At 53.6% G+C, this 27210-nt stretch overlaps 11 protein-coding genes across 11 annotated transcripts; 6 read left to right on the top strand and 5 right to left on the bottom strand.

The window, feature by feature from the left end:
* Positions 1-189: 189 nt before the first annotated feature.
* On the top strand, positions 190-1358 carry PG998_000465 (2OG-Fe(II)oxygenase family Oxidoreductase; the record flags this gene model as incomplete). Its single annotated transcript, XM_066867283.1, has 2 exons — positions 190-458; positions 710-1358. The coding sequence occupies 2 exons, from the start codon at positions 190-192 to the stop codon at positions 1356-1358; spliced, it is 918 nt and encodes a 305-aa protein (XP_066735698.1).
* Positions 1359-3378: 2020 nt separating this feature from the next.
* Positions 3379-5062, top strand: PG998_000464 (uncharacterized protein; the record flags this gene model as incomplete). The annotated part of the gene is made up of 4 exons (XM_066867282.1): positions 3379-3444; positions 3513-3695; positions 4137-4862; positions 4925-5062. 4 exons carry the CDS (start codon positions 3379-3381, stop codon positions 5060-5062), a joined length of 1113 nt encoding a protein of 370 aa, XP_066735697.1.
* Positions 5063-5275: 213 nt separating this feature from the next.
* PG998_000463 (mitochondrial 54S ribosomal protein mL67) lies at positions 5276-6214 on the bottom strand (the record flags this gene model as incomplete). The annotated part of the gene is made up of 2 exons (XM_066867281.1): positions 5276-5875; positions 5954-6214. 2 exons carry the CDS (start codon positions 6212-6214, stop codon positions 5276-5278), a joined length of 861 nt encoding a protein of 286 aa, XP_066735696.1.
* A 1038-nt stretch (positions 6215-7252) lies between these two features.
* PG998_000462 (heat shock protein HSP98) lies at positions 7253-10033 on the top strand (the record flags this gene model as incomplete). The annotated part of the gene is made up of 1 exon (XM_066867280.1): positions 7253-10033. The coding sequence occupies one exon, from the start codon at positions 7253-7255 to the stop codon at positions 10031-10033; it is 2781 nt and encodes a 926-aa protein (XP_066735695.1).
* Positions 10034-10628: 595 nt separating this feature from the next.
* Positions 10629-12267, top strand: PG998_000461 (Deoxyribodipyrimidine photo-lyase; the record flags this gene model as incomplete). Its single annotated transcript, XM_066867279.1, has 2 exons — positions 10629-11729; positions 11773-12267. 2 exons carry the CDS (start codon positions 10629-10631, stop codon positions 12265-12267), a joined length of 1596 nt encoding a protein of 531 aa, XP_066735694.1.
* A 666-nt stretch (positions 12268-12933) lies between these two features.
* Positions 12934-14105, top strand: PG998_000460 (uncharacterized protein; the record flags this gene model as incomplete). The annotated part of the gene is made up of 2 exons (XM_066867278.1): positions 12934-13990; positions 14056-14105. The coding sequence occupies 2 exons, from the start codon at positions 12934-12936 to the stop codon at positions 14103-14105; spliced, it is 1107 nt and encodes a 368-aa protein (XP_066735693.1).
* A 2066-nt stretch (positions 14106-16171) lies between these two features.
* Positions 16172-17324, top strand: PG998_000459 (uncharacterized protein; the record flags this gene model as incomplete). The annotated part of the gene is made up of 4 exons (XM_066867277.1): positions 16172-16321; positions 16382-16486; positions 16551-16945; positions 17012-17324. The coding sequence occupies 4 exons, from the start codon at positions 16172-16174 to the stop codon at positions 17322-17324; spliced, it is 963 nt and encodes a 320-aa protein (XP_066735692.1).
* A 673-nt stretch (positions 17325-17997) lies between these two features.
* PG998_000458 (Botcinic acid biosynthesis cluster B protein 16) lies at positions 17998-18845 on the bottom strand (the record flags this gene model as incomplete). Its single annotated transcript, XM_066867276.1, has 2 exons — positions 17998-18508; positions 18586-18845. The coding sequence occupies 2 exons, from the start codon at positions 18843-18845 to the stop codon at positions 17998-18000; spliced, it is 771 nt and encodes a 256-aa protein (XP_066735691.1).
* A 137-nt stretch (positions 18846-18982) lies between these two features.
* On the bottom strand, positions 18983-20043 carry PG998_000457 (glycoside hydrolase family 61 protein; the record flags this gene model as incomplete). The annotated part of the gene is made up of 4 exons (XM_066867275.1): positions 18983-19059; positions 19136-19232; positions 19297-19763; positions 19992-20043. 4 exons carry the CDS (start codon positions 20041-20043, stop codon positions 18983-18985), a joined length of 693 nt encoding a protein of 230 aa, XP_066735690.1.
* Positions 20044-20675: 632 nt separating this feature from the next.
* PG998_000456 (uncharacterized protein) lies at positions 20676-23000 on the bottom strand (the record flags this gene model as incomplete). Its single annotated transcript, XM_066867274.1, has 7 exons — positions 20676-20835; positions 20917-21817; positions 21877-22143; positions 22194-22336; positions 22395-22560; positions 22613-22751; positions 22806-23000. 7 exons carry the CDS (start codon positions 22998-23000, stop codon positions 20676-20678), a joined length of 1971 nt encoding a protein of 656 aa, XP_066735689.1.
* Positions 23001-24433: 1433 nt separating this feature from the next.
* On the bottom strand, positions 24434-25997 carry PG998_000455 (uncharacterized protein; the record flags this gene model as incomplete). The annotated part of the gene is made up of 2 exons (XM_066867273.1): positions 24434-24976; positions 25338-25997. The coding sequence occupies 2 exons, from the start codon at positions 25995-25997 to the stop codon at positions 24434-24436; spliced, it is 1203 nt and encodes a 400-aa protein (XP_066735688.1).
* Between the last annotated feature and the right edge of the window lie 1213 nt (positions 25998-27210).

Raw genomic sequence — 27210 nt, 5'->3', positions numbered from 1 at the left:
GCTTCATTTTGTTGTGCATATCTGCGTCTGTATTGGGTTCTAGCGTCATCCACTAAATGATGTTGGCGAGCTGAGCAAGCAAGCAATCCTTCCTTCAAGGCAACAAGTTTCGAGAATTCGGGAACATCAAAAGAATGGCCTCGCCCTGCTCCTGGTGCCAGACTGTGAAGCACCAGCGATGATTTGACAATGTTTCCCTATGTCGTGGCAGGCGTTGCGCTACTGCTTTTCTTCTACAACCCCCTCCAAGAGTACTTCTCCGCTGGGCCCCGTCCCTATGCGTATTCGCCCCGCCCGGCCATCAACGAATCCCTTCTAGCAGTAGATGCGCCCAATGAAGGAGCACCCAGTTGCCCGGCAGACTCTTACTCGATTCATATACTGTCGAAGGCCCCATTGGTTATTTACATAGAGAACTTCCTATCCACGGCGGAGCGGGAACTACTACTCGACGTTAGGTAGGTTTGCTTCTCTCCAAGCGCTGCTTCAGTACTCCCACACCCACCAGCGTAGCCCCATTCTAGTCCATAGAAAGAGCCATTCCGGCCCGGTGTCAGGAAAACTACATCCAGATTGATGCTGCATCGTTCAATTCTTTCTCTACGCATTTGTCAAATGATCTCATAAGCCCCAACTTGGGGGCCCTGATGGCAAACGCCGCAATGGAGTATGCGTACGTATGCTGACGACAACCAACACTCTCTTATAGCGGCCCGCTCTTCGAACCCTCCACCATCACCAACAACGGGGCGGAGACCCACCGGGATGCCACTATCCGCGACTCGGAGGTAGCCCTCCTGCCTCGCAGCGGCGGCACCGGCGACACTGTTCGCTGCGTCGAGCGTCGCGCCCTCGCATTCCAGGGCTGGCGTGACGACCTCTGGCTGGAGCGCCTGCGCACGCAGCGCTACGGGCCGGCCCAGCACTACGCGCACCACTTCGACTGGGGCTCCGGCGCCGCGCTGGGCTGGGGTCGCGTGAGCTCCTTCATGGTGTGGGTCGATGCCGCGCAAGACCTCGAGGGCGGCGGCACCGATTTCCCCTACCTCCGGCGGCGCGGGCTCGCAAAGGAGTGGTGTCGCTGGGTTGAGTGCGCGGCAACGAGTAGTGGTGGCAGCACGGAGGAAGAGGCCAAGGCCAAGGCCGGGGCGCGGAACGGGGAAGGGGAGGAGGGGGAGGACATGGGGTTGGTCTTCAAGCCGGCGCCGGGAAATGCCGTATTCTGGGAGAACTTCCGTCCGGATGGAACAGGCCGGGGCTGGGAGGAAACTTGGCACGCCGGCTTGCCGGTCCGCAAAGGCTTCAAGGTCGGGCTGAACATATGGAGTTGGGGACGGCTCGACTACCAGATGGCGTGATTGGGGGTATTTCGCACATCTTTCTTCAGCTTCACCTATCAACGCCAGCACTTCTCCTTTGCTCCATCTAATAGACTACCATCGACATGCTAACGTCGGGTTGCTCCCGTGCATTCTTTTCATCTGAGACTTCGGGTGATCTTCCCCGAAACCCAGAGGTCTGGTTGACTACTATCTAACGTGATGTTGTCTATAATAAGACAGGTTCATGCACATGCTTTGTTCTTCCCTTTGCCAGCACCCAGCCCCACAGGCGTCAGACTTGGCCAATCTCTGGGCCAATCTTCAGCATCCTCTCAGTAGTTGTAAGTAGTTGAGACATACGGGGGAATTAAACAGATCAATGTGTTTACTGCGCAACCATATCCCAACAATACGTACTCCTCAAACCAGGAAAATCAACTGGCCTAGCAAACTACGAGAAGCAAATCGACATTTCGGGCAAGAGTACTGATGTACCTGGGGACTTAGTCAGTACCTTGGTACCCATGCAAAAGGCAGGCCAAGGTCGGAATACAAGTCCATGTAAAGTGCAGAGTCTGCCCGCTGTGAGCGATATATTTAGGTGCAACCCAAGACCCTGTACTTATGGGGTCCGGTAGCGGGCAAGCGGGCTGACATACGATTCAAGTTTCCAGGCCAAGAGGCACAAACAGAAAAAAGTCGGATGAGATGTGCCGCGGTCGCCTCCCTCACCGGGCGGATGTCGGTATTGCTAGACGTGTCCAGTAAGCTCGTTCACATGGGCCGGCGCAGCATGGATCATGAACACTTGTTGGGGTTGCTGTCGTTGTGATGGGATGATGAGACTGTTGCTGGCTTTCGCTTGTCCTGATGATGTCATGATCCCATTGGCCCTCCATCCTGCCCATTACTTGTCTTGTAACCCCACCCGCCGTGGCGGCCAATAGAAGCTGTAGAAGCTCTTAACGTGGGGTCGTGAATACTCGTCCTTCCAATACTGCTGGTTGCACCGGCGAATAGAACCTCTAGAAGCTCTTCAACTACAAAGCGGCGTCGCATCAATAATTGCAAGATCCGATCCAGAGGAAGCGGGGGCTTGAACGGCCCAATCCAGAGGCACCTGGCCTGATGTTTGTACACCGGCATCGACGCAGCTGGTAGTACCTCCGGCTTGTTTTATGATACTTCCCAATCTTCAACTAGTCGAGCTGGGAGAACAACATCAGCAACGCCATTAGCAAGCATTTAGTTTTCGTTTCACATAAGCCCCCGGTTGTCGTTCCTCAAGCTCTGGCTTGTACCTACCCCCCATCCCCCGTCCACCCCCCTTCCGTGTCCCGCGGTGTATACCAATGAGACATCAATATCGGGCAACACAAGTCTTGGGAGGGCTCCCCCAAACGCCGTGCCAAGCCCAGAAAGTCCAGTATCTTCGCGGTCCCGGCAACCTCTCTCCTCATTATCCCTGATGATAACCTATCCAATCTTTCGTCTCACACCCCCAACACGTATTCATGACGTGGAGTCATTGGTTATCCGCAAATGCAACGAGGTACAATTGGGCGTAAAAGTGGCTCGCGAAGGTTGACTACTTGGAGTGGCTATTAGACCGGGCGGGGGAGATATGGGTATTTCCTCAAACCCCATCCCTGCGACGGACTAAGTCTAGGTACATACATAGTCGGAAGACTCTTCAAACATGAACAACATGCAGAATCTGACAGGTAGTTGGTAGTTGGTAGGCAGGTACATACAGCCTGGGAAGGTTGGCTATCGCCCCTTCTCCGCGTCTATGTTATGCGGCTTTTCATATTAGGAAGGACTACTTACATGTATCCTTGTTACGTTTGGCGCACTCGCTTAGGTTTGACGAGAGCCATCCGGTCAAACTGGTCCAGACAGCAACCGCATCCAACTTGGCTGAATCCCATAAATAGATCTACTTTCCCATTCTTCTATTCCCCGACCGAGCTACATCTAGACTTCCCAATCACTTGCTACTTGTACTCACTTGCCTTGTACTTCATTCAACTGTGCTTGCCAGACTGCCAACAACATGTCTAATAACAAGCCTATTTTCGTGCTTACGCACCCACGTGCGTGCTCCACGGCCTTTGAGAGGGTATGTATCTCTTCTATATCTCCTGCCTTGTTGTCACGGACTTCAGCTGATTATACTATCATGAAAAGGTCTTCATGACTCGGAGGGACAGCCTCGTGTGTGCCCATGAGCCGTTTGGTGACAGTTTCTACTATGGCCCGGAGAGGCTGGGTGAGAGATACGACCAGGATGAGAAAGCCCGGGAAGACAGCGGCTTCTCCAAGACCACATACCAGGATGTCTTAAACCGACTTGAACGGGACGGCAGCGAGGTTCGCCACTCCCTTATTTCCCGCCTTCCATTTCCATTTCCCACCTAAGGCCCGGGATGGTGATTTCTTCAAATATCATCTTCCATGGCCCCCCTTCTTCGATTGCAAGTGCGATCTCGACAATTCCAAGGACCCAGAGGCCCATCACGATCTTTATCATGACCCTCTCTCCAAGCGTACACTGCATGGCATTCTCGATATTTGAAACCAGTCAAATCTCTTGGCGGCGATTGGACACCTCAAAACATATGTCGTAGCCATGAAATGTTGCTCAAGAGACTATATTGGGTGGATTCGTTGTCGGTATTGCCCATGCTGCCTCAGCAGTATCACTGCCCCGATAACCTCCCATGTATGACATGGTTTGCTCTTATACATTCCCGAAGCTCTTTGCACTTTTCACGTAGTTGCGCGGATGGTCTTACTCATCTGTTTCAACAGGGCAAGCGTGTCTTCATCAAAGACATGGCCTACTACCTGATGCCCCCGAACGGAGGTAAAGCCAGCATTGCTCCCTCCATTGCTCAGAAGGACAAGACCAACGGCACTACCACAAACGGCAACAGCCATACCAACGGTACCACCACAAATGGCGCCGCTACCAATGGACACACCAATGGACACACCAATGGACACTCGGAGCCGGAAAACCCGTCAGTGATACCCCTGGAGATCCTGAAGCAGTACCACTGGACGTTCTTGATCCGCCACCCGCGCCGTGGCATCCCGTCTTACTACCGCTGCACCATCCCGCCGCTGGATGAGGCCACCGGCTTCAAGAACTTCCTGCCCAGCGAGGCCGGCTACGTCGAGCTTGTGAAGCTGTTCGACTACCTGAAATCGCAGGGTCTTGTTGGTCCCCAACTGGCTGGCCAGGACGCCAAGGAGACCAACGGCGCCACCAATGGTGCCACCAATGGTGCCACCAACGGACACAAAGAGGGCGGTGTCAAGATCACGATGCTCGATGCCGACGACCTGCTTGATCACCCATATGAAGTTGTCGAGGCCTTCTGCAAGGAGACTGGCATCGACTACAGCCCCGACATGCTCGTCTGGGACAACCCGGATGACCAACAGCACGTGAAGGATGCCTTCGAGAAGTGGTTCGGCTTCCACAACGATGCGATTCACAGCACCTCCCTGGCCCCGCGGACAAAAGCCCATGTAAGCATTTTCCAATTCCCCCTTCAGTGAGATAGCAGCGTTGTTAATGAACTTCCCCCCAGAAAACCGTCACTGAGGAGTCAGAGAATGACGAATGGCGCGAGAAGTATGGCGAGGAGGGCATGAAAATCATCCGGGACGCTGTGAATGAGAACATCCCTCACTACGAGTACCTGAAGCAGTTTGCGATGAAGTTTTAAAATGATGATTCTTGGCGGGAATGATGGTTATTTGCATCAAATGGCGTATTGGTACAATTCTGTATGTACATTAGAAGTACAGAGCCCCTTGGTAGTCCTTCCTAGCAAGGACATGGGATGAGATACACTTCGCTACATAGGCGAAGAATGACTGATGTGTTTCTTTCTTTTTTACAATTGCCGCGCAACATCACTCAAGTATTGGTAGCTTTTTTAAACAACGACCGGAGGTGCACGATCTGCCTGAGCAGCTTCTACATCCTGGCTAGTCGTCACGTCCTGTCCGCCGCTCGAAGCATTAACAGGCTGCAACGAGCCTTCCTGGAAGGCGTAGTGCAACACGTTCTTGCTCCACGACTGCGCGTAGTTCTTATCCTTGGGGTCCATCCACCAGATCTGCGTCTTGAGCAGGTTTGTCACCTCCCCAGTCTTCTCGTCCGCCTTGGACAATTCCGCGACCGTCTCGATTCCCTCCGCGCTGGCCGGCTGCCACATCTTGTTGCCTTTGCCCAGCCCGCTCAGGACGGCTGCGACGTCGGCGATGGCGTTGGGCTTCTGCATGCCGTTAAGCCGCTGGCCGCGCTCGTGCCGGGTCAACGTCCGGCCGCTCTCCTTGTCGTGGATCATGCTGTCGTCCCAGCCCAGGTCGTGCCGCATCCGGAACTCGCGCATGATGTGGTAGACGCTGCGCCCGATGTGGCCCTGCCCCTCCGGAAACTGGATCATGGCCATGGGCCTCCAGTAGTCCTTCCGTATCTTGGAGGGCTTGAGCTTCTTGCCGTTAAAGGGGATCTGTCGTAACGCTCGGTTGGGCTAGTGGATTGGAAAAATGCAAATTAGCTACCATACTTGATTGCTGCCACTCCTCGTTAATTTGAATATCATGCATACCTTAATCACCGGGTTATGGGAGTAGACGGTTAAGCCATTGATGAAATTGGAGAAGATCCAGATCTTCTCGCCGTGGCCCGGCGCGAACTCCGGTGGAATTATCTTCTTCGCTTCCTTTTTCGGCGTCGTGACCGTGGGCGTTCTTGTAGTCGTGGCCGCTCTCGTCTTTGTGGACGCTTGCCGAGCACTGGCCGCCCGAGAGATGCTGACCGACAGCCGGCCGAGCTGCTCCGTTATCGACCGCAGCGGATTGGGACTCATGGCTTCTCGTGGTGGTGCTGGTGGTGCCAAGCTTTGTCGTCGTCGTCGTCGTTCGACGTCGTCTTCTTTCGCACCAATCGTCAGAGCTCTCTCTCGCTCTATCTCTATCTGTGGCACACGCCGGGGGGGCTGCAACGTGAAGCTAGGCGAAAAGTTTCTGATCACGTGCATGCGATGGGCCAGGGGCGGAGGCCAGCGCTCGATCTCTTATCCTTATCGGCTTTAGATGTCTGGTTTAGCGATCTTCCGACCGGCCGGGGAGACAAAAACCCCACCACACCCCCAAGCTTGATTGACAGCTTAATCATTGCGTCACAAGGTGGTGTTTAGAGTGTTCAGGCCATGGCACTGATGGCAAGCCGAGTGTGAAAGATGCAACATTCGGTGAGGCTGGGTGATCAATACGACATTGCCAGTGAAATATCTAGATACTCAATGCTCAACAATACCTGTTTGAGGCTGAAAAAGCGACATGGACGAAGGTGCCCGCGGGGATTGCAGTTGGGTTGGGTTTCGAGTTGGGTCGCAGCCCCCCCGCCAACGCTTGCCAACTATTCCCGTAGCTTCTAGAGGGTGCCTGCAGGTGCTAGAAAAGCCCAGAATAGAGGTTGCATCATCGTAGCAGCCAGTAATAACGGGAATCGTCGCCCGACTCCAGGAAGTTGTAAGCAGGCTCTCAGTCATACCACCAGCTACTAGAATCGTCACAAACCTTGGAATCAGGCCTGTGTGCATGATTTTCCCTTCTCTCTCCGTTTCCAAGCTCCACTACCGAAGGTGAATAAATCTATGGCCAATTCGTCGTCTCTTTGTCTGTCGCATTCTCTTCTCTGCATTTTACGAACCAACAGACAGTGACCCCAAAGTCGACTATACTGAAGCAACAGAAAGTGGTATTGAAATAATCCACACGCCTACAAACGCAAGGCACAACCCGACTTCTACCCCACTACACCTACCCAATATACTATACATTATACTCGATTTTACATCCCGTTCAGCTTCACATTTGTAACACAACCAGAACCGCATTCAGCCATGACGTCCCGTATGGAATTTACGGACCGGGGCAAGAAGGCCCTGGAGGATGCCATGTCACTGGCGGAGCAGTATGCTCACTCCCAGCTGCTCCCCGTTCATCTTGCAGTTTCACTCCTGGACCCCCCGCCAGATCTGTCAAAAGACCAACAGAACCCGACACCTGGCCAGAACAACAGCTTATTCCGACAAGTCATCGAAAGAGCGCATGGCGATCCCCAGGCCTTCGACAGAGCCTTGAAGAAGAGCCTGGTTCGCCTGCCTAGTCAAGACCCCCCACCTGAGAATGTCTCGATGGCACCTAGTTTCCACGGCGTCCTGCGCAAAGCTCAAGAGCTACAAAAGACACAAAAAGACACCTATGTCGCAGTCGACCACTTAATCAGCGCCTTATCCGAGGATCCCTCAATATCGACCGCTTTGAAGGACTCTAGCGTACCAAAGCCCAAGTTGATCCAGGATGCCATTCAGCAAATACGAGGCACCAAGCGGGTGGATTCCAAGACTGCCGATACCGAGGAAGAGAACGAGAACCTTGCCAAGTTCACCATTGACATGACAGCCATGGCGAGGGAAGGCAAAGTCGACCCAGTCATTGGTCGAGAAGAGGAGATCCGGCGTGTTGTTCGGATTCTGTCCAGACGAACCAAGAACAATCCCGTTCTGATCGGAGAACCCGGTGTCGGTAAGACTACTGTCGTGGAGGGTCTCTCCCAGCGGATAGTCAATGCCGATGTGCCCGACAACCTTGCCCACTGCAAGCTCTTATCGCTCGATGTTGGCGCTCTCGTTGCCGGCAGCAAATATAGGGGTGAATTCGAGGAGAGAATGAAGGGTGTTTTGAAGGAGATTTCAGAGTCTAAGGAGATGATTGTTCTCTTCGTTGACGAGATTCATCTGCTCATGGGAGCGGGTTCTTCGGGCGAGGGTGGCATGGATGCTGCAAACTTGCTGAAGCCCATGTTGGCTCGTGGCCAACTGCACTGTATTGGTGCGACCACCCTTGCAGAATACCGGAAGTACATCGAAAAAGATGCTGCTTTCGAGCGACGATTCCAACAAGTCATCGTCGGAGAGCCCAGTATCCCCGAGACCGTTTCCATTCTTCGAGGTTTGAAGGAGAAGTACGAAGTCCATCATGGTGTTACTATTGCCGATAGCGCCCTTGTGGCTTCGGCAAACCTGGCGGCACGTTACCTCACATCTCGCCGCCTTCCCGACTCGGCTGTGGACCTGATTGATGAAGCCGCTGCAGCAGTTAGGGTCGCCCGTGAATCACAACCTGAGGTTATCGATTCGTTGGACCGCAAGTTGCGCCAGCTTAAGATCGAGATTCACGCCTTGACCCGAGAAAAGGATGAGGCATCCAAGGCACGACTGGCCCAGGCCAAGCAGGATGCCGAGAATGTCGAAGAGGAGCTTCGACCTCTTCGAGAGAAGTACGAGAGCGAGAGACGACGAGGCAAGAACATTCAGGAAGCCAAAGTCAAGTTGGACCAGCTCAAGGTCAAGGCCGAGGATGCGGCCAGGAGTGGTGATAACGCTCGAGCTGCCGATCTTCAGTACTACGCCATCCCTGAACAGGAGTCCATTATCAAGAAGCTGGAGAAGGACAAGGCGGCGGCTGACGCTGCACTCAACGACCAGGCTGATGGAGGTGGTTCCATGATAACCGATGTTGTCGGCCCGGACCAGATCAATGAGATCGTCGCGCGATGGTCGGGTATCCCTGTTACTCGACTCAAGACGTCGGAGAAGGAGAAGCTCATCAAGATGGAGAAGAATCTTGGCCACATCGTGGTCGGCCAGAAGGAAGCTGTCACTTCGGTCTCCAATGCAATCCGATTGCAGCGCTCCGGCCTCGCCAATCCCAATCAACCCCCCAGCTTCTTGTTCTGCGGTCCCTCGGGTACGGGTAAGACACTTCTGACCAAGGCCCTTGCCGAGTTCCTGTTCGACGATGCGAAGGCCATGATTCGATTCGACATGTCGGAATACCAGGAACGACATGCTCTCAGTAGGATGATCGGTGCCCCTCCTGGTTATGTCGGTCACGACTCTGGTGGTCAGCTCACGGAGGCTTTGCGTCGCAAACCTTTCTCCATTCTCCTCTTCGACGAGGTGGAAAAGGCAGCCAAGGAGGTCCTCACGGTTCTTCTGCAACTGATGGATGACGGCCGTATCACTGACGGGCAGGGTCGCGTGGTGGATGCCAAGAACTGCATTGTGGTAATGACATCCAACCTTGGCGCCGAGTACCTGGCTCGTCCTACTGGCAAGGATGGAAAGATTGACGGAACGACGCGACAACTGGTGATGAACGCGCTGCAGGGCTATTTCTTGCCTGAGTTCCTGAACCGTATCAGCTCAATTGTCATCTTCAACCGTCTCACGCGCAAGGAGATCCGCAAGATTGTCGACCTTCGCATCGGTGAAATCCAGAAGCGGCTGGCAGATAACAACAGAAACGTATTCATTCAAATCACGGATGACGCAAAGGATTACCTTGGTAACGCGGGCTACTCACCAGCTTACGGTGCCAGGCCGCTCGCCAGACTCATTGAGAAGGAAGTGCTCAACCGGATGGCGGTGCTCATTCTGCGCGGTGGTATCAGAGACGGAGAGTCGGCAAGAGTTGTCCTGCAAAACAACAAGTTGCAAGTTCTGGCCAACCACACGGACAGCGATCTTAGTGACGAGGACGACATGCTCATTGACTCAGACGATGCCGTCGAGGACATTGCGCCGGAGGACATGGATGAGGACATATACAATGACTAAGGGAAAAGACGGATTGGTCTAGGGTGACGCGGGTTTACGATTTACGAGAGGATTGGAGACGACTCCGGCGTTGGTGGATCTGGGTTTCGATACGGAAAACTACAGGCGCTCTTGACTGGCTTAGAGTTAGTAATAAGCATACATAGCTGGCGACAATAAGATAGTTCAATTGAATGTGTATACAACGAGTGATTGCTTGCTTAAGTGACTATTGGTGGAGATGTGATCGGCAGGCCGAGATAGACGAGTGAATCATGTTAGATAATTGGTGCGATCTGGAATAAGCTTAATCTCCAAATAGAGATTAGGTATGAAGTAGTTCGCTGTGAAGCGCCGTCCACCTCCTACGTCATGGATATTCCATCGGAGGGAAGGGGATAAATAAGATAAGAAAAGAAGAAACGGTGCCGGCACGAAGAATGAAAAGCATTCCTCAAAGCAGCTCGTTATCCCCTAGATGGCCCCGAGACTTCAGCTACTGGCTTCTGTATTGTGTGCTAGACAATTTGTCCCAATTGCAGCCAATTGTACCACTATAGTCTCTTATAAGCTCAATTTCACAACAAGCGCTATCCATCCAAAGCAGCATAAGAAAATGCCCAAACACGAGCGGTCGCAGTCTCAAGACAATGTGCTCAAACACCCTTCGACGAAGCGGGCCAAGGAGATTGACGGGCCAGACAACCCATGGGACGAGCTCCTGGAAAGCATCGAGAAGGTGGACGAGTCGGCCACCAAGCCGCGCAACGTCCTGCACTGGTTCCGGAGCAAGGACCTCCGCGCCGAGGACAACCGCGCCCTGCATGCGGCGTCGTTGAAGGCGAAGGAGGGCAGTGGCACGCTGCTGACCTGTTTTCTGTTCTCGCCGCAGGATCTCGAGTGGCATGGAACAAGCACGGCGCGGACCAACTTTATGCTCGAGGGCCTGCGTGTCCTGCAAGAGCAGCTGGAAGGGCTGAACATCCCGTTCATCCCGCTCGTGGCCGTAGAGCGGCAGGACAAAAGCGCCAAGATCATGGAGGTTCTGAAGAAACATGACATCTCGCACCTGTACGCCAACATAGAGCTCGAGGTGGACGAGCTGCGGCGGGATCTCGACTTGCTCAGCAGGCTAGATGACGAAAAGAAAGATGTGAAGTTCGTCCTGCACCATGACCAGACGGTGGTCCTGCCACGGACGTTGAAGACGGGAGCGGGAGGTCCGATGAAAGTCTTCACACCCTACCACAAAGCCTGGCTGGCCGAGGTTTCCGGAGACCCCTCGCTCATCGATACCCTGCCCCCGCCGCAGGCGAATGACAAGTCGGTAAAGACGTCTTCGGAGTTTAAGAGCCTATTCGGCCAGTCACTGCCCGATGCGCCTGAATCCAGACACTACGCATCTGACGAGGAGCGAGACCGCATCCAGAAACTTTGGCCCGCGGGCCACGCGGCGGGCATGAAGCGCCTAGACGATTTCCTCGACAACAAGGTGGGCGCCTATGCGACCAACCGCTCGACCCCGGCCGCCGACAATTCCAGCCGGCTGTCGGCTTTCTTCTCGTCAGGCATGATCTCGGTCCGGGAGGCACTGAGCGCCGGGCGCAAAACGCTGAACGACGGGAGCGCTGACTTCTCGTCATCCGGCTGCGACGCCGGGCTCGCGGCGTGGGTGCGCGAGCTCGTGTTCCGCGAGTTCTACCGGCACATGATGACGGTGACGCCGCACAACGGCATGAACCTGCCGCAGAACCTCAAAGTTCGACTTCGTCGAGTGGGAGGACGATGAGGAGGGGTGGCGGAAGTGGTGCGAGGGCAAGACGGGTGTGCCGTTCGTCGACGCGGGCATGCGCCAGCTCAACACGGAGGCGTACATGCACAACCGGCTGCGCATGAACACGGCCAGCTACCTGCGCACCAACCTGCTGATCGACTACCGCAGGGGTGAGCGCTACTTCGCCGAGCACCTCGTCGACTGGGACCTGTGCAACAACACGCAGGGCTGGGAGCCCAGCTACACCGTCTTCAACCCCGTCGTGCAGGCCGAGAAGTGCGACCCCAAGGGGGACTTCATCCGGCGCTACGTGCCCGAGCTCCGGCACGTCGAGGGCAAGGCCGTGTTTGACCCCTATCATCGCCTCAGCACGGAGGAGTTCGAGAAGCTGGGGTACCCAAAGCCCCATGTGGACTTCCAGGAGAGCAAGGCGAGGTGTGTCCAGCGGTACAAGCAGGATATGGCGGATGCTGAACCCTGAAAGAGGATCCTGAGCTAGGAGGGTCGAGCTGTTCTTTGAGGCGCTCGGGGTTATCCTTGTTTTCGAAGCATATCCTATTCTGTATCTTGCCAATGGCATATAGTATCTGGCAGTTGACTGGTAACCCCTTTCTGTACTAGGGAGGGGCATGAGCATTATTGGAGAGCCAACATTAACTATTTTGCCTCCACGACTTGAAATACATGAATTAATAGGTGCCATAAGGAGTATGATTCTGGTTTCAATCTTCCGTCTTTGTTCGGATCCATATTTGTCAACTGAATCACCGGTATCAACATGATATAAAATGCGTGATAACACCGAAGTAGCAACTAGAAGGTATTTTGGGCCTATAGTAGCTGGCTCTCTCAAACACTGAATTCTAGTGTCCTGAATCGCAAGCGACGTTAACTGGAATTACGTCTTCCAAATACTACTAATCAAGGTTACCTCTGATGTCACAATGCCGCCATATCGAATGGTGTCGAATGGTTGGAGTTGTTAGCAGTTTGCCCCGCCTGCTTGGCTAAATACTCCAACAAGCACATATGATCGTGTGCCGTAGATTTACACACACCAACAACAAACAAAGCAGGAGGAGACGTTACTTTGCCAGAGATCACACGAGAAACGTCAGCCGGAAGAGAGCAATGTTGTAAACAAATCATGGCGTCTCAACCTGAACGGCTGCGACGCTTCAAGGCGGCCATGGAGAAAGTTTATGGTGACTTCGAAGACACTGCAAACTGGCGTGTCCCGCCTCTGCCCGGCAACGCAGGCGACCGAGGTCGATACCTTTGGACAGACGCGTTCGGAGTCGTCAACTTCGTGACCCTGCACCACACAACGGGCGAGGACCGATATCTGGAACCGGCCCGGCGACTGGTGCAAGCCGTACACGATACGCTCGGGAGGACGCGGGATGGGTCTTCGCGGCTGCCGCATGCCTCGGACGCGGAACCCCTGAAGGGCGGTCTGCGTATCGGCAAAGTCGACGAAACGGGCCCGGATGGCGATGGCCAGTACCACCATTACCTGACCCTCTGGATGTTCGCTTTGAGCCGCCTGGCAATCGCATCAGGAGATGTTCGGTACAATGACCTCGCCATCCAGCTGGCAAACGCCATCCACCCACACTTCATGACACTCAGGAGTGATGGGGAGCTGTCCATGGTTTGGAAGGTCTCAACCGACATGAGCCGCCCGCTTTCTCGCTCCAAGGGCCATCTGGATGACGTGACCGGGTATGTGGTCTTTGAACAACTGGGAAGCACGGCCCGTTGGTTCGGACGGAGCAACGATCAGCCGCTCCTTGCGGAGATGGAGCAGTACTGGGCCATGATGGAGCGGTCCCGGCCCCTCCGGTCATCGACCGACATGTTGGACCTGGGCATGAGCCTTTGGGTTGCCCATTTCCCAAGCAGGCGGGGCGACGAGCTGCTGCGAGAACTAGGCACACATGGAAACAGCATCGCCCGCAATGTGTTTTTAGAGCGACTCGATGAGCCATGTTCTTCACTTCGGCGGAGTGCCGCTAGACGACTGGCATTTCGCGAGCTTGGTGCCTGCTTGGGGATCCAATGCTACGTCAGGGACGATGCCGACCTGGTGACCAGTGCCGCCGCAATCGTCAACTTTTGGGAGAGCCATGTGGCCGATTCGACACCGGATGACCTGGTAGCGATCACACAGGTTATGTTGGCAGCGGCCCTGATACCTGGAGGTAAGAAAATCGACCGTGTGAAGTCATTTGCAGGGCTTATCTGAGCATACTGACCGAGTTTCTAGTTTTCGATCGATCTTACTTTGATCGGCAGCAGTTGCAGGATCCCTCTTGAGAATGTCTATCTCATGACTCTCGGTGGCCAAGGAGAGCTCCGTTATACACGCACTTGAGTTTTGGGTTGATTACGCGAGGCAGCATTCACGATGGGGTAACACTGGGTACTGCTGAGGTCTTGACGAGGAATTGGGGCGCTGGGGATGGCGGTCCGCGATGCAAGCCACACTGTCACGAGTCAGCGGGTGCTACGCAGCACCACGCAACACCCTGCACGAAGACCCGGCAACCTGGCTGGTGAAACTCTATCGTGGGTGCAGAAACACTAAACATATTGTCGGAGAGAGCGCTCATGCGTAGATATCGGCTTCCCAGCAGAGCAAGTGTGAGGTTCTTCTTCATCATGGAAAAGTGCGAGCTTAACATGAAACATTTGACCCTCGGCCAGGTGATGCCATGTCATACAAAGACAGGGCACACGCACGCTATGGTGACCGTTGGGCGGGGACACAACAGCTCGATGTTTCAACAGGCGGACTTTCCCGCCGGAGGGGATGGCGGGTTCAGCAGCCATGGCCCGAACATGATCGGGAGCCCGTGGCCGTGTTGATCAAAGGAGGGCTCTCCTTGCTCCCCCGACACGCGGCCGACCCGACGTTGCAGCTGCTGCAACGTGATCGGTAGATAGAACGGCGGAGGAAATTTTCTTCCTCGTTCATCATCATTCTGGGTTCATGAATAATGGATACCTACTGGGTACAAACATGGTCGATCAGACACCAACCAGAAATTACATGGCTATTTATCACTGCTGTTGGCTGATGACAAGTCAAGAGGATGAACACGTCCAAAAAGGAAGAAAAAAGAAATTCGACAGGGATCCCTCGGCCCTGATAGGACAGCACGCGCACTTGCAGCTCTCGTACCCATGAGGCAAATCAGTATCAAGGATGTCCCTCCACAGCCAGTCAGCAGTCGTGGTGCACTAGAAAGGTGCGTCGTTGAGACTGCCGGGGGTCTAGACACAACATCCAGGCATGCACGATCGGATTCGATGCCAGGAACAGAAGCAGGGGCCGTCGGGTTCTTGGATGTTGCCCTTGTTGCCTTCGCGTCCCCACGTCGCCAAGCAGCCAAGATGGAAAAAGCCCAGCGATGCGCCTATCAAAAAGCACTGGGAAAATACCCGTGCCCCGTCTCTTGCTCGCCTCTTTCGCGGCATTTTCCCATTTTCCCAACGGCCTTCCAGATGTGGACTCTCCCTTCTGACTTGTCGCCGAGCCGCCCGATTGAGCCACTGGCCGGAGGCCTGTCTCGCCTTACCCTGCCCGCGGGCTAGCAGGCGCCAGGCACCAGGGTCGTGCAGCCAACTACATGTGATGCGCCCGTCAACCAACATCCAATCCCCTGCCTCGACGGTCAAGCTGTCAACGTTGTCAACCATTGACGGCTCTGCAACCCTACCGTGTCTACCTGCATTTGCACTGCTAACCAGCCGAGTGGGTTTGTTTGCAGCTCCCTCTCTCAACTTGTGGTCCTTCTCGCTCCCCTTTAGCTTCGTGATGCTCGAGACGCAATCTTCGGGTGGCGTGCCTGTCAAGTTGACTTGGGCCCGGGGCCGCCTCTATTAGAGCTTATGCATCGACGCCAATTGGCTACTCCCGCCCAGGAACGACATGGCGATGGCGTGGTTGGCCCAGCATAGTCTCGTGTTTGGAAGAAGAACCGAAGCTAAGGCCGCCGGATTGCGCATTATTTGCTCTCATGTGCCTGACAAGAACACTAACGAGGTGAGAGAGTCTGATGGCAATCCTGCGTGGACCTGATCTACCCCAGATGACGGGCTGCTCTTTTCTCCTCTTTTCCTACAGGGTCTTGGCGGCCTATCCCAGCAATAGATTGCCATATCACAAACCCATTTCCCCCGTTCTATCACCTTCGCCTTGTCCTGCTGGGGACCTGTGGACCTTATGTGACTCGACCTCGCCCTCCTTGCCCATACCTTGGCCCTCGGGCACATCGGCCTGCAGTCAAAGTAGAAAGGAAAAGGTTTTCCCTCATGGCCGCCGTCCCATGGCTCATTCGCACTCAACGGAACCTACACACTAGCAAGTTGAAGCTATCATGGCGCTCGAAGACCGAAGTGTCGAGTTGTTTGCCGTTACCGTCTTCTGCCTGGCCCTGGCCACGGTCACCGTGGCTCTTCGCTGCTATGTCCGCCTGTTCATGTTGAAGATATTTTCTTGGGAGGATTATCTGGCCGTAATTACCACGGTGAGAACGCCAACATGTACAAAAACTTGACCTTGTTGGCAGGAAGCTGACCAATTACAGATACTCTTCGGGGGTTACGGTGCCTGTGTCTTCTTGTCTATCTATTACGGCGCTGGCAAACATCTTGAAGATGTCCCTGTGGAGCATTTGCCCACTGCCTTGAAGGTTTGTCACCCTATTCATCCACCTGACTGCATGGAAGATGCCCCGAATTGACCGGTTACACTAGATGCGTTGGCTCGGCGAATGGATCTATGTCGTAACGTCCATTTTCGTCAAGGCTACAGTCTCGGTTCTGCTCCTACGCATATGCTCCAAACCTTGGCACAAAGCTGTCATATATACCGTTCTAGCCGTCGTCGTCGTCTGGAACGTGGTATACGCCTCGCTGGCGGCTTTTCAGTGCCTTCCGGTAGAGCACTTCTGGGAACGAATAAGTGACCCAAATGCGGACGGCCAGTGTCTGAGCGAGGATATCATCACGGGAACAACTTATGCAGCTGCCGCTATCAACTGCGCGGCCGATTGGGTCTTGGGGCTGCTTCCCATCGCGCTGGTATGGGACTTGGAACTGAACCGGCGGACCAAGGCCTCGATCGCTGGTATCCTCGCGCTTGGCATCATGTAAGTTTACGACGCCCATTCTCTTCTTATCGTGGCATCGGCTGACCGTCTGTCCGCAAATTGCAGTGCCTCGGCCGCTACCATCGTTCGATTTCCCTATGTGTGGCAACTCACCCACGACAGCGACTTTCTTTACGTCTTTGTCGATTTCACCATTTGGAGCACCGTCGAACTCGCTATGGGCCTCGCGGCCTCCTCCATTGCCACACTGCGGCCGCTTTTCAAGAAGGTCCTCGGGGGCTCATCCCACGGCGAATCTCATCGTAAAAGCACAGGACATGGTTTGGGCATGAGCCGGAAAAGTAAGTCCGGGTCAAATACCAACCGCTTCTCCAACCGCTTCTCTGGGATTAAGGGGGCTGGTGATCCACCGTCGTGACGAGATCTCGATGGAGTCGCCTATGCCCATCACGCCTACCACGGCCACTTATACGCGCAGAGGCTCGGTGTCGTCGGCCACGGTTGATGTGGAGAGATACGCTATTGCGCCCTGGGAAAGGAGCTATACAACGGAGGAATGGAAGGCACCCTCAGGCGGAAGCCCGGTATCGGTTCGGGGTGCATTATAGCACCTCCAGAGGGCCTATATATATAATCAAAAAAGTATTGGGGGAGACGCTGCTAACGAATTCACGATTAATACCAAGGTGACGGAGCGCAGCAAACTTAAGTAGCGCATTCTATCAGTGCCATGTAGACATGGACATAAATGCAATGCTTCCAAGGAGTAAACATCATGTCTCCGATGCGCTTGTTGTCACATTCCGTTGCATTTTACTTTATCTCTTGAGTGGAATACCACTTGACTTGAATAACGCTTTGGGTGTACCTCGTGTTGAACTCTTTCGAGCCTCAGGATCGTAATTTAAAGCGACCTATCTTCCTATACCAAATAGGGGCTAATAATTCTATCCTAAAATATATAATATAGTCGCTAAGGACGCCGAGTAGTGGTTCGCTACTTTTATGGCCTCCGGACAGGTATAGAGGAATGACTTGATTGCTTCTATGTAGTATAGAAGAAAGAAAAACAAGAGCTTAATTCGATCCTACTAATACCCCTTCGCTCTCCTAATGTCCGCGTTCGAGATAAGGGTCATGCCCGGAGCCTCTTCTTGCCCGTCCTCCGCCGCAATGTCGTCATGGCGACCCATAGACACCTCTGTCAGGAACTCGCCCAGCTGCTCGGTGGGCGCCCAGAGGTCCTTGGCGAACCGGCGGATGGGCGTGCCAAAGATGATCTCGGAGACGCGATGCACCAAGGGATGCGGCCGGACGTAGGGTTTGATGGCGTCGTGGCCAGCCATGTCCGGGTAGAAGACGCGGACAGAGTACCCCTTGAGGCGGTCGGCGGAACCGGCTTTGCATATGCTCCCCAAGGAAAGTTCCGTTTCCCCTTTGATGCGCGCCTGGAATGCCGTCAGGACGCCCGGCTTCGTCGTGGTGTCACCGCCGGCGACGTACACGAACCGAAATGGCGATGGTTTGGTGGTCGGTGCCGGGATTGACGCAAAGGCCTTAGCAGCGGCTTCAGCGTAGGTCTTGGTGATGCGCACATAGTCTCTGCATGCGACTAGTCAATACGGTGCTTGGTGGCCCTTTGGGGACTTGGGCGACGGTGAGGTCTCCCTTATACCAACGTTTTGGAGACTTGCGACTGGGCTACACCAATGGCCCAGACACAGCCCACTGCTCCGTTTAGCTGGGCCAGCAACTCGTCGTCGTATGACTCAAAGTTGTTGTGGATGATGACGTTCACGCGCGGGTCGGGACGGTCGGCCATCATCTGTACGGGGCGGCGACTCAAAATGCTGATCTTGGTCAGGCCGTTCATTCGAAGCATGGCGTCAAGGATACTGGAGCCGATGAAACCGGTTGCGCCAGTGAGAATGAGATGCATTGCGGCTGAATGACTACTTTCCTGATGGATACGTAATAATGTTGTACGTTTAAGAGAGCATAAATTAACTAGCTACTGTGATATATTTACCGAAGAATAGCAGGCAATTTAAGCGAGTAAGATCGCATGTTTGTACCTTAGCAGGTCATGGGACGAGGACCGGGGTTGGTGTAGCTCGTAGGAACGGGCCAGTATAGCTGGAACAAGATGCCAGCTACCAAGAGAAAGAAAGGGGAGAGTCAGCGAGCTATCACGGATACATCAGAAGCAACAACAGCGATTGAACTTACGGTCAGTGGCCTTGTACGCGCCTGGGAAGGATACACCAGAGGGCGTCACCGTGCCGGTACCGCCCGTGACGTGGAGCTGGGCACATCCGATGTAGAACTTTAGGTGCGTGTAGGTATTAGTATCATGGGTACAAGCATAGATAGGGCAACCAGCGACGTACCTGTGCCCCTCCGGCCGACCCGGCGCTGTGCAGCGCAATATGCTCGACGCGCAGCAAGTAGTACCCGTCGGGCAGGCACTTGGGGATCTGGACGTTGACCTCCTTCTTGCCGGCCGAGGGCCAAGTGACCTGGCCACCGGCGAACGAGGGCCCGTCCTGGTAGATCTTGAACCAGACGTTGCCGGCGCCGTCGAAGGACTCGGCCGTGGCGCCGCCGGGCGCCTTGGCCATGTAGAACTGCAGGGGCCCCGGGTGGCCCAGGTCCGAGTCGACGCGGAACCCGACCGTGTCGCCCGCCTTGACCGCCTTGGTCCCCGCGCCCTGCGACCCGCTGCTCGCCGTGTAGCACCGCAGCTGCGCGTCGTTGACGTCCTGCACGGGGCCGTGCGAGTACTTGTTGGTCGTCTCCCGGACGAAGGCCCAGTCGGCTTCCGTCTTGCCTTGGTAGATGAGGCCGGGGAAGGTGTCTATTTCGGAGACGCAAAGACGAGTTGGAGTCAGTAGACGAGTAATCTGGATGGCGATGAAGCTTTGGAGTCAAGCCAAGCTGAGCTGAGGCCGAGCTAGGCAACCCCGAATCATGTAACTTTTCCCTGGCCAACCCTCTTCTCATTTTGTTCTGTTTTCATCACTCACGCTTGGCATGGGATCTCCCGAATATATGAAAGAAAAAGGCAAGAATGGACAGTACGTACAATGGGCGTTAGCCGCTGCGGCGAGGAAGCCGAGGGCTGTGATTACCTTCATGTTGTCCAGGGGGTCTTTCCTAACGCTGATCTCTCACGTTATGCGACGACAATACACTGGGCTAACAGAACTAGGAATGAAGTTGATAATGCGGGACAGCATTTCCGGAGGGAGAAGATCTTCACAGCCTATCCGGCATATTTATGCTATCTCTCAACCTGGAACTATGGTCTGAGCTAGATAGACTGACGAAAATAGGATGTGGAGTAGAAGTCTGCATCAGTGGTGGAAATGTCAATGGGAGCCAGACCGTCGTGCATATATGACAGCTTGGCATCCTTGGGAAGAGTCCTGTAACTCAAGGCCACTGGATTACTGAAGCGCTCAGACTAATAGCCATCCACTCTTGCAACGGTGGCCCAGCGTATGTATGAGGGATGGGGGAAGCCTCAGCTACGTTCTATCCCGCTTGGGAACGGAGCCAAGGCCGAATAGTACGGAACAGGAAGGGGTCGAAGAAAATGCACCTATCAAAACAACACCTCGCTGAAAACATCGAATAGTATGTGCAACAGTTCAAATCGGGATGCACGTGTGATCTTCGAGTTCGGGAGTGCATCGTTCCATGTTCCGAGTCGATTACTGATTACATTATATATTGCTGGCCCTTATATCATGCTCCACGCCTCCTATTAAGCAATGTTGCAGTTGGGTAGACCGGCCTGGAACAGCTCTGACTGCTTGACGAACTGCGGCAGGTAGTCTGCCGTCGTATAGTTGGAGCTGATGTAGTAAGTGACATCGCTGCTGCTATAGCCCGAGCCAAGGATGGCCAACACGTCTTTTTCGATACTGTAACGCACCTTTTGGTTAATCTGGCGCTCCTTGGAAAAGGGGGAAGAAAAGTAGGAACAGATCAAAGATGATACTTACAAATCAACGAAAACCACATCAGCGGTACCGGTGCAACCTTCGGTCCCGAAGCCAGCTGCGCCTTGGAAGTAGTCAGGGATGCTATAATTGGGGATTGCGCTGTGCGCAGTATCGTCGCCATCCGACCCGAAGTCATCCGTCGTGGTATATCCGGGAACCAGATCAACCACTTGACGTCTCGTGATGGCGGGGTTCAAGGTGTGAGCATGGTTGGACTCGTCCTCGTCTCTGGTCACGAGAGGCGCGACGATGGGGTCGACACAGATATCGCGCTCCACACGCATGGATCCAATGCGGCGCTTCTGGCTTGCACCCGCCTTGTTCAGCTGGTCGAGGAGCGTGGCTGCTTTGCTGCACGGTACCTCGGGAATGTAGAGCAAGGCGTCGCGGAACGGTGACACGATGAAGAAATCGTCGTACGTGAAGGGGCCCTTGTGCATATCAAATCGAATCCCGCCCGTGTTCGAGATGACGTAGCGTGGGATCTCCTTCCTCGTCTCGTTGACGACGACCTCGGCCAGTGCTTGCGACAGCAGTGGGAAGATGTTGTCCGGGCTGTCGAACGGCGCGCACGTCATGCAGTAGTCCTTCGGCGTGCATCCGTAGATATCCGTCAGCTTCAGCTGGTTGCGGTATTTGGTGATTTCCGTCGTGGTAGTCAGGCCGCTGTTGTAGTCGAACTCCTTATCGTTGTCTTGCTTGCCTACAGAATGGAACTCAAAGGTGGCACGGTTCCAGTCCAGGTATCGCCGCGAATAGACGAACGGGGAGGTAGAATTGGCCGTGGCCTTGCGAGTAGGGTTTGACACGCCCCGAGGATTAGGGGAGATGCCGGTCCAGGCACTGTTGCATTTGCTGAATCCGCTCATGGATACCCAGCCCAGTGTCTCACAGTAGCGGCCTGTAAAGCTAATGTCAGATATCGTGCCGATATATCTCGAGGGAGAAGTCTAGGCAAACCTGATTCGAGGGCAGTGCTGCTCTCATCCAAAACTGCGAAATCGCGAATATGGGTGTGTCCCCCAAAGATCTGGATGGGAGTGCGCGGGTGCGCTTGACGGATTGCGTCATGAATAACACCGAAAGTACCTCCCATTGAGGACCTCACGGCGTTGTGGCCGAGCAGGAGGAACATGTCCACTGGCTCCGTTGAGTTGATGGCTTGCTTAAACCACTCCTGAGTAACCATCTCCTTCGCCTTGGTGATCTTGGTAACATTTGCGTTTCCTGCTATCTTTAGCCTCGTGGCCCACCTACAATCATGGTGATCAACAAACCTGTGAAATCGAAGAGAATGCCAAAGGCCATGATACGAAGACCATGTTGCGTTGTGAAGTATTTATACTGCTTGCCAATGTACTCGAACTCGTTGGTCTTGGGGTTGAGAATCTGGACATTGGAAGTCAAGTATTTATCACCCCTATTCATTTGTAAATATTAGCTAGCACTGGCTTAAATCGATCGTGAATGCCACTCACCATAACTTCGCGATCCCGTCGAAGGTCTGGTAAGCTACTTCGGCTAAGTAAAGCTCATGATTGCCAATGGTCAAGAGATCGTAGTTGAGCCTCTCGAAGATCTTCATGGAGATCTCGCCGTCCGGACTCGTAGCATCGGACAAGCCATTTCCGTCGTGAAGGTCGCCTGTCACAAATCAGATTTCCTGGCTTCCCGGACTTGTAAGAGGTTGACTGACCTGTATCGACTAAAAGCAGGTCGACACCCATGTTGCCAGCCTGATGCTTCAGATGGTTGGTGAAGGAGACGACATCGCCCCAATCAGCACCATAATTTCCCTCTTTCAGATGACCTTCCAGCCATCCGTGAGTATCCGTCTATATACTTTATTAGCCTGTCAAATCCGACCTAGGATCTTGGTAGGACCATACCGTGTGAAGGAAGTTCACTTGACCCCATTCCAAAGCTTTGGTAGGACCGTACGTCGCATTGGGTGCACCGGGTTGGATCCTCTTGACATGGCGGACGTGCTCAACATGGCTGGCCGGGCCGTAGCAGCCACCACAGGCAAGAGTGCCGGGAATGCCAATCACCAAGCCGAACAGAAGACCACCGAAATGCTTCATTCTGTCGGAAACCAGACGAGGAACTAGGCAGGACTAGCGACAGAAAAGAGTGAAGAAGAATTTGGGTTCAATTTGCCAACTGATGTCCGCGAGGTAGATATCGGACGAACAGGAAAAACCGGACGGGAGAGGGCGGGCGGAAGAGGACCAAGCATTTGCCAGGAAAGCTTGGTATTTATTAGGCAAAAGATCAGCCCCTCTCCCCTCCCGTTCCAGCTGAAGCGTCATTCTCGCCTTACCTATAATCCTTGACGGGTACAGAGTATTACACGTACAGTCTGTTCCTGCGGTAGTTCCTTTTCGATCTACCCCGTCGAATACTAACTGTTTTCAGTTCATTAAAACAGCGAAAGGAAAAGAAACCCTGGATCGCTTGCGCAAACCGCCGGTCGAGAGTAGGGTAAGCATCGATTGGCAAATTTCCCAATCTCTGGGATATGGGGAGGAGGAACCTCTGGACCTCTGGAAGATAAGCAAGACAGCACGTGTTAGAGATACGATTGGTTGGCGCTTTCCATAAAGAGAAGGTCGATGCAACCCCACATCGATCACATCAGGGGGTCCCTAGTGAACCTCTTTGGTAGCCGATGTTACCGACGACAAATATACTTTACAAGCATCGCCAGTTTCACATAAATATTGCACATTTTCACATTGTTACCTCGGCGATTTCAGCCTCAGGGGAGACAAGTGGTTTAACAGGTCCATTGTTTGCCTATGCAACGCGGACCAGTGAAATAGGCTAGGCCTATAAAGGGGGAAAACTCAACGCAATGATATGCCGCCGATGACATTATGGTGCATCTACCCTTAGCCAAAGCCAAGGGCTACCGCCACTCCGGATTTGGAGTTATAGCAGTGAGGAGAGGTCCCACTGCCCATGCGGTTGACGACCTCGTCACCGAGTGACGAGAAAGAAAAAAGGAAAACGAAATGCAACGCAGATGAGGGAGCTATATGACCATTCCAGCCGATTTTTCCATGGTTCTCCGAATGCTCGAGCATGTGCCGCTGTACTGGTTTGTTTTTGGCAATTCGGAGTCCAGAGCAGGAGACATGGGCGGGTGAACGGATCCTATGATAAAGACGCGTTAGCTGGATTCTTTCACAAATAATAGGTGAATCTCACTTACGAAAGAACAATGTGGTGAAAGGAAAATTGGTGTGCTTCTTCGGGGCCATGATAATGACCATAACCCTCGGGGTATCTATCATTGTTAGCATGGTTCTGCCAAGGGAGGACGACATGTGTCACTCACCATGCATAGTACGAGCAAAATGTCGCATATGAATCACAAGGAAAACCGAAATCAATGAGAATGAGAAAGGGACGCCAGCGAGAACCAGAAGATGAGTGCGTGTCTGTCCATCTAGAGTCAGCAATGCGAATCCCTCCGGCTCCTGTATCACTCACTTACCGTTGTGCAAGGTCTCTAATCCTCAAGGCGGATTGCGTAGAAGACACCACTGTTGGGACCACCGGTGGTGACATACCATCGGATTGGCAAGTTATCCAGTGTGTAGCGGTTCCGCAGGATCCAAGTACCATCCAGTTCGCGACAGAAGTACATTCTCGATGGGTCGTCGTCGGCAGGCTTGAAATCCTGGGGCTCCATGGCACCCTGATCGTGCCCCGACTGGAGGGTTTCAGCATAATGCTCACTTGGAGTTCTGCCAACCCCCAGCATGTCGGGGTGGATACAACCAGGTGTACCATTACCTAAGAACATAGGTCCTTGACCACCGATAGGAACAGCCATGCCGGGGCCGCCAGCTGGTATGCCTCCGGGCATCATAGCAGGTTGGGCCAAAATCGGTTGACCAGAAGGGCCAGGGGCGCCGGCGGCGAAGAATGGTTGGCCTGCACCACCACCGATGGGTTGCACTGCATGTCCGGTTTGGACGATGGTATGCTGGGACGGGTAGCCCATCCCACCGCTGACAGCATAGGGAGCAGTAGCGACACCCGATGCAACCTATTCAATCAAATCCCAGGTTAGCATACGCTTTATCTTGAAAATAACAAGCATGATGAAAGATTTAGCCATTGGGATCGTTAGATGAACAACAAGTGGTAGGGGAGTGGGGGCTGAGTGACGAAGCACTGGGGCACGATATGGGACGGCAAAAGCGTTATAAGATGAGTTGAAAAGGCAAGGGTGAACCAGCATGGCCAGCCTATTTCAATCACAACTTCGGACGACTTAAGCCCATGTGCGGATAATTAGGGTAACGAGGTGAGGATAATCAGAAACTTGCATGGACTGGACCATGGTGGACCACCCGCTGCATGGCACCCGTATGACCATGACAGTGGCATGGCATGGCCGTACCAACCGTGGAAAAACGGTGGTCGTTATCGAATCGAGGGTGGTAGACGTGTGGAATAGGCCCGTACGTAGTGTCAGGTACGGGCGGTTGGAAATGTTGAGCGGTTGGAGGCATGGAGTTGGTACCATAGTCTGCGGCCATGGTTGCAATAGTGGGTGTTTGGGGGAAGAGTCTTACAACTGATGAGAATTGGTGAGGGTTGAAGAAGAATGGTTGGCCAGTGACACCAAGATTGTTGTTGTTGTTGCTGTAGTAGTGGTAGTGGTGGAACGAGGGAAGGTTGGTTGAGAGGGAGGCATGTGGGTTGTTAAATATGAATGATGAACTCGCCGAGGTGGGTCCCAAGTGAGGGTGAACGTAATTGTTCGGGTGAATATAATTGTTCTGGCCCGGAACTTGGTGGATGGAAGGCTGCTGTCCGAACGAGGGGTTGATGCCATTGACCCTGAGACCCTCCGGAGTGTTGGCCACGCGGCTATTGAAGCCGGGACCAGCACTCTGAAGGCCGGCCGCACTACTCTCTCCTGTTTGTTGCTGGGCCGATGCTGCTCGATGCTGTTGTGTTTCCTGCGTCTCGGGGGTGCGAGCAGGCGGGGGCTGGCCAACAATGATCTCGTCCTCGACGGTGGCCTTCATCGCCTTCTTCTCGGACGGTCCTTTGCCCATTGCAAAGTTTCAAGGCTAGGGAGGTTGGGAGATATGGTTTGGTGTAGAAAGGAAGCTGTTATGTTCCGTCTGAAAACCGGCCAAGGTTGGTGACGAGGTAATGGGCCAGTAGGAGATCCGACGAGGTGAAAAGGAAGGCAAGGGACGAGTGAGAGGTCTGACGAGACTGTGTGATGTGGCAACCAGGGTGTGGAGGTGAAAAGCAGACGAGCAAGAAGATCAAAGTCCAGAAGGGAGGCCCACTGTGCTTTTATATCCCTGAGTATCATTGAATACTTACAGATGCCGTAGAGGAGGCATATAGAGTGGTAAAGCTTTTGCGAATGTCATCCCATCTGACCGATATTTATCGTCTTCTCGGGCAATCCAACACGGTATTCACGAGCCACTCACGCAATTTGGGCAGATATAAGGAAGCTTCATATAACTTACACGACGACGAACGGTAGGTACCCATTCTCGCTTGTCATCATCCCATACGTACTGGAAGATTTTCCGCCGACGTGCTAGAGAATCATCTTCGATGGTGATGTCCTTGACGGGCCAGCAGGGAAGACACATCGTAACCGAGTAACTTGGTGCTTCTTTTAGAATCTTTCGTCAAGGTTGTGGTTGTAGATACGAGTTGGTGAAGGTAAAATTGGGAGCTGTCAGATCACGATGAGTCGGTCAAGGAATTACAGGACCAAAAGCAGGAACTACCAGACTACAAGTTACATACGGGGGACCCAGCCAGTTACCCAAGTTTCATGCATTCAATTACGTGCTGAATGGCGGGCTTCATTGTTGATGTGTACACATTTCTACGACCTCCCAAAACTGGAATATAACGGGAGACGCGACAATCTTATATATGTTTACTACAAGCATCGACTTGTTAATTCTCACTCCTATTTTCAATATCCCTTACTACCTATATTGTTTTTCGTAGGAAGCTAGGCTGGATAACCAGGCTACTACTGTATGCCGCAACGGCGTGTTGAATAGCTGGCTGTGGGATAGCTATTAAATCTTTGTTAATTGTTTACACGTATCAATCGGCCTGTCAGTCACTCGGTAGGATCACGAGCTAACAGTTCCAGGGCCAGGACAGGCGTGGGCCATAGATCCTGTGCAATTATCTTGTTATCGCCAATGGCAGTGACCCCGTGACCAGTCCAGTAGCATGCATGATACTAGTATAGAAAGTCGCGTAGACACATTTGGGGCGTAC

This window comes from Apiospora kogelbergensis, assembly GCF_038363985.1.
Source record: "Apiospora kogelbergensis strain CBS 113332 chromosome Unknown utg000001l_segment0_segment0, whole genome shotgun sequence".
Classification (NCBI taxonomy): domain Eukaryota; kingdom Fungi; phylum Ascomycota; class Sordariomycetes; order Amphisphaeriales; family Apiosporaceae; genus Apiospora; species Apiospora kogelbergensis.
The sequence above is the reverse complement of the archived record's forward strand: the minus strand, read 5'-3'. Positions and strand labels throughout refer to the sequence as shown.